The sequence below is a fragment of the Xiphophorus couchianus genome, chromosome 20 (assembly GCF_001444195.1).
Source record: "Xiphophorus couchianus chromosome 20, X_couchianus-1.0, whole genome shotgun sequence".
Lineage (NCBI taxonomy): Eukaryota > Metazoa > Chordata > Actinopteri > Cyprinodontiformes > Poeciliidae > Xiphophorus > Xiphophorus couchianus.
In genome coordinates, this window is record NC_040247.1 from 10,808,907 (window position 1) to 10,817,998 (window position 9,092).

General features: G+C 38.4%; 1 protein-coding gene across 1 annotated transcript; it reads right to left on the reverse strand.

Moving 5' to 3' along the window:
- Positions 1–34: 34 nt before the first annotated feature.
- Positions 35–3,624, reverse strand: ddit3 (DNA-damage-inducible transcript 3). The gene is made up of 4 exons (XM_028002786.1): positions 3,473–3,624; positions 2,148–2,209; positions 1,561–1,769; positions 35–1,447 (listed from the first exon to the last, which is right to left on the reverse strand). The coding sequence occupies exons 3-4, from the start codon at positions 1,714–1,716 to the stop codon at positions 671–673; spliced, it is 933 nt and encodes a 310-aa protein (XP_027858587.1). The 5' UTR covers positions 1,717–1,769; positions 2,148–2,209; positions 3,473–3,624; the 3' UTR covers positions 35–670.
- Positions 3,625–9,092: the final 5,468 nt, after the last annotated feature.

Consider the following 9,092-nt stretch of genomic DNA (forward strand, 5'->3'; position numbering starts at 1 on the left):
TAAGCAGGTTACGTATTTTATCTAAATACTTGAACAAACAAGCCATGGATTATACAAAGTTTAAAAAAAAAGAAAAAAGTATGAATTTCCTTTTTTTTTTAAAAAATCTCTCATACTCACACTGCACTGGGCACTTTCAAAACTTTCCTGAGCTCCAAAACTCTCCAAAAATTGGGGCAAATAATCTCTGTGAGCCAGATCGTAGCCCTTAAAGTTGGGAGTTACAATTTATTGCTATATGGTGGGAATAAGATGACACTGATGTTCTCTCTAGCTAAAACGCCTCTGAGTTATACATACAAATCAGCACCTGTTCCATCCTTTTTCCATCCATTTCATGGAACTTATTTTGCATTCCTTAAAATGACATTCATTAAATCTGCTGTATGATTTGCACTTCAAGCTTTCTGTTCTCGTTCAGACATGCCGTTTCTTTTGATTTGCCGCAATGCTGCTGCAGCCCATTCTCTCTGTACCCTCTAGTCTTGACTTTCATTACTTTCTTCACTTCTCTCTGTTTTCCAAAAATCATCACTTATAAAAAAAATTCTTTGGTTTCCATTCTTCTTCTGAAAACATTTTCTAACCATCTCCTTACACCTTTCCCCACCATTGCTTTTTCTAATTGTATAGGACCCGTTTTTGTTATTTATTTCTGTCTCTTTTTCCTTCATTTCCTGGTGTTGACCAGCCTCTCAATCAGAGCTCTTCGTGTCCTCTGGACTTCCTCTCCCAGCCTTTCAATCTCTGCTTTCAAACGCTCATTCTGCTCTGTCAGCTCTTGTACCTTCCGTTCATTCTCTTGCTCTCTTTCTTTGCGACTCTTTTTGGTAGACGAGTAAGATGAGCGTTGCATGGAAGAGGAGAAAGAGGACAAGGCACTGTTAACCCTCTCGCTAGAAGTCCTCTTGCGTTTTCCCAAACGGGAGGACGAATAACCTGAGGGTGAGGAGACAGGTGAAGAGGGAGGAGAGCAATTTTGAGATGGAGACTGGGAAGCTGACGAAGAGCAGGATGGAGAATCTGGCACACAGGGCAGTTCCTCTTCGCTGGCTGAAGGAGATGCAGGATGGGTGTTGTTTGCAGGGTGGTGTTGGTGATAATAATAGCCACTGCTGATCACTGCTCCACTCGGATCCACCATTCCCACTCCTCCTTCACTCAGCAATTCAAAGAACTCCGGAGGCAGCAAGTCGCTGCCGCCTCCTGTTGAGCTATCTGCATTTCTCCTGCTCTCAACCTCCACCTGCCGTTCCTCTACAACAGCTGGACTCATGCAGGAGGACGAAGAAGAAGAGGAGGAGGAGGATGATGAGGTGTGATGCAGAGGCTGGGTGGTGTGGATCTCCTCTGTCGTCCTCTGGACACCTTCAGCCCACGTCTGGTTTCCGTCAGTCAGCCACGTCAGAGAACAACTCTCAAGAACATCCAGAAACTCTGGCTCCTTCTACAACCACAAAACACAAATGTCAAACACATCAATTAAAACCATAAATAAGGAGAAGGAGATGTGCAACTATTACTCATCACCAGTAATAGTTTTGTCTCCAAACTACTGACCTCGGTGCATGTGGGGGCACGTGCAAGTTTTGCCCCTCCCGTGTCAGAGCCCAGAATATCCTGCAGGTCCTCATACCACGCCTCCAACTCTGCACCATACAACGGCCCTACTCCAGGGGGGTACGGCGGGAGCAGGTGTAGCCACTCGGCAGTCATCTCGCCAATCAGTCTCAACACACAGACACTCGGCCACACGGTTTACACTGGACCTGGAGGGGAGAGAGAGGCGACCAGACCCAGGAGGGTTAGAAAACAAAGACGGGGCACAGAGCAGCTGCACAATAGATAACTGACATGTCAGAAAGAAGTCTGCAACTTTCATCAATCAGAATTGTTCTGAAGCAGGTTTAATAACAAATGCTGCTCAGCAGTAAATCTATTTTTATCCAATGACAAACCAAGCTAGACAAATATACTGTATATTGTGTAATACACTTAAATCTGTGAAATGACAACAATGATTCTAAAGAAAAGACTGTAACACACACAATTCTGATTCCTTAAATGAACGAAACTGTTCACATTTAAATATAAACAATCCCAAGAACATCTTTACTGTCAAACATGAGTAGGTAAATTTAGTTTACCTTCAGAAAGTCTCTGTTAATCAAGTCTGACAATTTGTTGGAGACAGCTTATCCCAATAATTCTGAAACAAAATACAAGCAAAAGGTTAGATTAAAATATTTGTATTATCCATGTGAAAATTACCATTTGAGCTACAACCTCAGGCTGGAAACAAAAGGTGCCTGAAATTGTTGGAGAAATAATTTAATACTTAATATGTAAGAAAATACACATATTACCACTGTACAGTATAAATATTTTTTTTAATTAGGCTGGGCAATGTAAAAGGAAAAAACTTGTAATAATTATTTTCACAATTCTTGTAAACAAAGACCAAAAAAAGATCTCCACTGCGCCCCCTGCTTTTCCCTGCTCTCAAAACATTCAGGTAGATAAACAAGTGGTTTCAGAGGACAAGGAAGCGCTGGAATCTGAGCAGGTTTGACCGTCAGCTCTGCCTTCATTTCTATCTCACATCTGTTTTGTTTTCTCCTCGCTATGAATGTTTTAAACCTGCTAAACAAAGCGATGGTATTGAATCAGCTCTCCTAAGTCGGTTATGTCGATGACATTTGATATGTGGGTAAAGAGCTGAAGTTATTTTACGTTAAACATTGGTAGTGATTAGGCTTGATATTATATAATGAAACCCGTTCATATTATTTCTACAACACATTCAGAGTAACTCCAAACAGATTTTATTAATTGAATGTCATCTAAACATATAAATCACAAATTACACTGATTTTCCTCTTTTAGTTGCGATACATGTCAACTGTAATCCAAGACAATTACGTCATGGAAATAAAAGTCCAGCAGGAGAAATGGGCGAAACAAAAGGAAAAGAAAGGATTGGGTTGGGAAAAAGGCAATTTCATCCAAAAATCTGTTGTCACACTTGGAAGCTCGTTTTATAAATGAGGCGCCAGACTAAACAACCCGCAAATTAAAACAAGGTCGTTACTTGTACCTTCTTAATTAAAATTATTGCTCGACCTAAATGTGAAAGATGAAAAAAATGCTACGTTTAAAGATCCGTAATAAAGCCGTTATAAATGTCCTTCACGTAGCCATTCCAAAATTGATTTTCTTTTTTTTTTCCGCTTTGAACACGTTATCTTAAAAGTTGGAGCTTGACAACTTGACAAACAAAGACAAAGCATGAACCAGCTACATACTAATAATGACAGATGAAGACAACTGTTATTCTAAAAATGGCACCGGGATATCAGCCAAAAAACATGCACATTCTCTTTTTTTTCTTTCCACCACACCAAGACGACTTGACTACAAGTTCACAAAACACCGAGAAAAACAACAACCATGAACAACAGCCGCCGCTTACCCTTTTTCTTCTATTCGCTCGCCTTCTCGACTGTCTTGAACTCGACTGTAGAGATTTTAGTAAAAATTGGTGATAGCTCATGTTAACCATTGTTCAGTCTTGACGGCTGAATGTGTTTTACGGAAACTCCCGGTGGTGTTTTTATATAGAGGGAGAAGCCAACCGAACTATGCATGGGGAAGTTAGTTTCATAACAACCTAGCAGGGTGAGGAGGACTGGCATCAGAGCGGACCAATCGGAGGGGCGGAAGTGAGAGCTTTGCCTTGGTGATATCCAATAGACTGAGCGAATTTGGCTGTTTGGGCGGGGCTTATAGTTGAGCGTGCTGGCTGTTAACTCCAGCCCGTATAGTTTCTGCGAGCAGCAGCTGTGATGCAGTCATAAGACGGCCAGGACGAATTTGGGGCGTATGGGAGTCACATGAAAGGAATGATGCAATGCTTGGCAACCAATTTCTAGCTGGGGATAACACCAGCAGAATCAGAACATGTTTTATTAAACACTGTTGGCTCTAACAAAAATCTAAAAATATACATATATGCATGGATATCTAATGTCGAAGAATTGCTTTTTCTTCCGGAACATAAAAGCTGAATCGATTATTTTTAAGGCAAATGTTTGGAACGTTTTTTTTTGTTTGTTTTTTTATATATCATCCAGCCAATCAATTTAGCGCTTACTTGCTCGTGACGTGTTTATTAATTACGTTGCCATCTTGAGTTTTCTGATTTGAGTTGTTTTAGTAAAGTTTTTGTCGCTGACGGCCACACCTGCTTCACCACAGTCTGACATTCCGATAGAAACATCACCTGTATACACCTTGTGAACTGTAACTGCAAAATAACGTCTTTCTTGTGTACAGATGCTTAATATTTGTCAAATATAATAATTTACTAAAATATATAATTATTATAATTTAACGGCGGTGGGCGTGAGCCAGCACCAGACTGTCCCTTATTTTTCATGCGTGTTTTTTTTTTCTTCTTTTTTTTTTAGCTGTTGATGATGAAACTCAGTAGAATTCATTACCCAGTGATAGAAACTTTTATTCAATCTTTCCCTCTGTTGCGTGACCATTACTCTATCAGTGATGATCGATTTGTTTGGCTTTTTTAAAATATTTTTTTCTTTTTACATAAATCACCACAATACAACTTTAGACTTGGAGATGGAAACTTAAAATAATTCAACACTTTGTTGACACTAATAACACAATTTTAAGTCATGTTTGGCCATACCTTTTGCTGTATTCAAAGCAACACAATCCTACTTACCAGTTATTTATTTAAGATACATTTTAAGCTGTCTACTAATAAAATCAAAAGTGCATCTATAGTAAAATAACTAAAATATTACAACATAATGAAAAACATTTAAAATAAAATAGATAAATTGTGTAATAATAATAAAATAAAATATTAAATTGTAATAAAATATTATAAATTGCAAACAACATTGACTTGAAGTAAAGTACTTCTAAAATCTTGCTAAATGTAATTAGAATATAAGACATTTATATTTAATTAAATAAATTCTGAAAATAAAATCAAATATAAAGTGTTTTATGATGTATTAAATATTTCAAAATATGACAAAATAATTCTTTTAAATTAAGTTATCATTTATTTATATATGTCAGACATATAATTAGAAATAACAGTCAGATATAATTATTAAAACAATAGAAAAAATGCTAGTGATGGAAAGCTCAAATTTAAGGACAGGTGTAAACGTACTCCCTTGCAGGGCTATACAACACAATTATGTATGTTTAAATTATCTTTTCAGGAAGTTCACATAGTTTGGTAATAATAAAAATATTAACTCACACTGACTAAAATACCAAACAGTAAAACCTATACAGAACATGAGGTTAAAGCCACAAAGTTCAACGAGGTCACTACCTCAGAGGCACAATAATCTATTAATATAGTCAGGTAAAAACAACAGCGGTGACAAAAAAAGTGAACCAAATCGAGTTTCATCATGTTTCACTTTTGATTCTCCAGCCCATTTCTGACACTTTCTACCCTCATCCCAAACTCGCCACATACTTACACACACATGCACCCCCCACACCCTCCACCTCCACACACACACCCCCACACACACCCCAGCGCGCGCTCGGACTGTTTTTTCCACGCGCAGTGAAACGCGCACAGCCCCCATAGCAACAGCGTCAAGTAGCGAATAGAAAGCTCAAATACTGTCTCTAGGACCCGGGTTAAAGCGCTGCAGGAAGCACCGTGAACACGTCACGACTTGAGTGGCTGTTGCCGAGTAATTCAGCATACTTTCTCCGCACCCCTCCCTGCCTGCCTCTCCACGCCTGCCCGTCTGTTTGTTTTTGTCAGTGCCGTTGTCTGCCTTGTGTCATTATGAGACGATGTTATAGAGCCAAACATTTGGATTGAATTAGTTTCATACAGTTTGTGATCATGGTCTCTTCTTTTTAAAATCAGTTCCAGTCTAACTCGTGTACTTTGTGCTATAAAAACAAAACAACAATTAAAGATGCAGCATATTATAAATAAGATATACAATTCATCTTGTCATGTTCTGCTTTTGTATTTTATTCATGCTCTGAGCCGACTGTCAGTGAGAGTAAACAAACTGTACACTATCTGTTCATGTGTATCAAGGCTTCGATCAGCTTTTTCTTCATTTGTTTTTGGAAAATGTTGATGTAATGTTGCCTAATCTTTTGTTATCGGATATCCCTGTCACATTCACATATTCATCAGACATTAGTGCCTGTAAGTTGTAATTTAAAATATTTAAGGCAATAAGCAGTCCCATAGCGACTGCATAACTTCATCAGACGTGATGAAAATATTTTGCTTTGATATCTCAATTTTCAACAAGCAGAGCAAACTAATTTTTCTTCGAAAAATGAGTCGAAAAGCTAGATGTGGACTTTGCTGTTTTATAGGCAGTGACTCATTTAATTGTTCAGAGAATAAACAAAAAGAGAAGAATTAACGTTGGAAGGAGTTGACATTTTTATTGCTAACTCCTAATCAGATCTTGATCATTGATTTCTTCTGTTTTGCAGGCAGATAAGTGAGCAGTTTGGGGAATTTCCAGCCAAAACACCCTGCTCCCTTCTTTTTCTGTCCCGTGCCCTTGGTCAGAGCTCCACACCCAGTTTCTCTTCACACACACAAACACTCAGCAGCTGTCGGAATCCTTCCCTTCACTGAACTAAGACCAACTGATACAGCTGTTAGTGATACAATCCTTTTTGCTTTACCGCCGCCTGGTTTGTGCTTTCTCTTTGTGTGCTTTTACCCCTTTTGAGAGTGTCCGTTAAACAGCAGCTAAAATTAAAAGAAACACACCGTTATCTGTAGAAGAAATATCACTTTTACAGTCCATTTATGTTGGCTTAATATGTCAAACTACCGAACAGATTTTAATAACAACCACTTTCATTTAAGTTGTATGTTTGCGTTAGTCTGAGCTAAGGCAGATACTGATTTTCTCTGGCGTGTGTTGGCGCCCTCAGTAAACTTATTGCATTTTATTTCCTCCGTCTTCTTAAGATGTCAAAATCTCATGTAACCTAGAAAACAGAGTAAGAAATGATCTATTAATTTTTTTCCCTCACTTATCCACCTAGTAACATACTGTCCAGATTTTACTGCCAAGTTGTTGACCTTCTTGCGGTTGGAGGTCCGTAATGACTTTGCGGACAATCTTGTTAGCCTGTTAAACCCTGTTTACCACTGAGTCGCATGCATCTTTACTTTGTCTTCTCTATCTTGAGTGTTTTCATTCGCTACAAGCTTCATTCTGCCCCACGACTGTGGGCCAGTCACCCTGTTTTACTCTGCTTACGCCTGCTCACCTCTTCTGCCCGTCGTTCTGCCTCACAACAGCCTCCTCACCTGTCTACACCCATACAAGAAAATCTGACAAACTGATGCAGAGTGGCTTTGTGTGATTTCCCTTCCCTGTAGCATCTTTCAGGTTTCTGACATCAGCCGATATTTTTTTATAATTATCTTTTACTTCCAGCGCTGTTACAAAAAAATTATTTTATTTTATATATTTACCACATCTTAAGTTACTTAATCTTTAATGATTATTCTTTTTAATTTGAAATATAAATCACCTAAAATAATTTTGTCTTATTTAAAAAAAAAAAAAATACCAGGTCAAGACAGCATTTATTCTCTGTATGCAAGCCACTCTCAGTTCACTGATTTTTTTCATTCTGTTCCCTGTCAGAGGTAAGAAGTCCAAGAAACAGGTGAAAAAAGACAAGACACTGTGGGTCATAAAAGTTTAAATGCCCATCTGAACAGGTGGGTATACTGGCAGTGAAACACACATTCCTGGCTCTTACACCATCTTTTTCTTCCTTTTCAAGTTTTTCCCCATATCAGCACCAGAAGATGGGGTTTTTTAGAGCGATCTGTGTTCCCAGCAGCCACTGCCGTGCTCTCCTGCTCCATGAAGCCAGACAACTTAAATATTTACTTTGTCCAGAGGCGCAATCAGTGGAGGGTTTACTTACACTGATAAATCAAGAATGGGTGGTTAAAAACCACCCATATCTATTAGCTGTGAGTTTGGATCTAAGGCTACTTTTTTTTAAAAGACATTCTTGTTTATTTATTGTCCTAATATTTTAAATACTTGCAAATAATTCAAAATATCAATTCAAATATAGAGGAAGGGTTGACCTAATATAAAAGGACAAATGTAATACAGCTTGATATATGGCATGTGTCTATCTCTGTGTTCATCTGGGGCATTCCCTTCTCAGTTGGAGCTCCGGATCAAATTCCCTCTACGTTACACTCAATACGCCTTGTTTGAGCTGGTTGATCGTCATATACATGTCTGTTTAAAAACAAGATTTTTCTTTTATTGTAATTTATCTAGTCCCAGATTGGTCCAAATTGAACATTATTGTAAAAGCTACATTTCCAGTCTTCATCTTAAACTGTGCGCCCACTAGCAGCACACACAGGTGCTGATGTGTCTGAGTGACTCACCCGGCGCACCTGATCCTTACCCTGCTGCCGTTATCTGTCAGCCTTTGTCACTAACACCATCACCTGACTTCAGACATGAGCCAGCTTTTTGTTTTAATGCTTTTTATAAGCCTCTTAATGCCAGAGGGATTTGAGCTTGACCTCAGACACCCTAATGGTTTCCCATGAGTTCCTTTGGAAATATGCCACAACAGAGGTGCTCTGCTGTAGTTTAAGCAGGAATGGTCTCTTTACATGAATTCACGCTGGCTTACAATACTGTTTACTTCTAGATGAATTAATGAGGTTACAAGATTTAACTATGATTCTCTTTAGGAAAATGGGTCAGTTTATGTAACATTCTTTGTGAAAGCACAGTGACACAATGAGAGCTCCAAGAGGGCAGAAATCAGGGGTTACGGTTTCGTCGGGGCAGGTTTTTAAATTATAAAAATACAGGACACCCAACTCTATTAACATTTTATTTTAGATGCAAACACAAATTGAATTTTAAGATTTAAAGTTAATTTCTAAACAAAAAATTTGCTGTAAATAAATATTTTAAAATGGCACAGGAATCTGGTTTTATGAATAAAGCTGAATTGTTTCTGTAAATACATTTTCTTTGTTGGCT

Coding starts and splice junctions, on each gene's coding strand:
- ddit3 (XM_028002786.1), bottom strand. CDS start 1,716: ATGACTGCCGAGTGGCTACACCTGCTCCCGCCGTACCCCCCTGGAGTA. Junction 1,448..1,560: donor GTGCCCCCACATGCACCGAG/GTCAGTAGTTTG, acceptor TTGTGGTTGTAG/AAGGAGCCAGAGTTTCTGGA.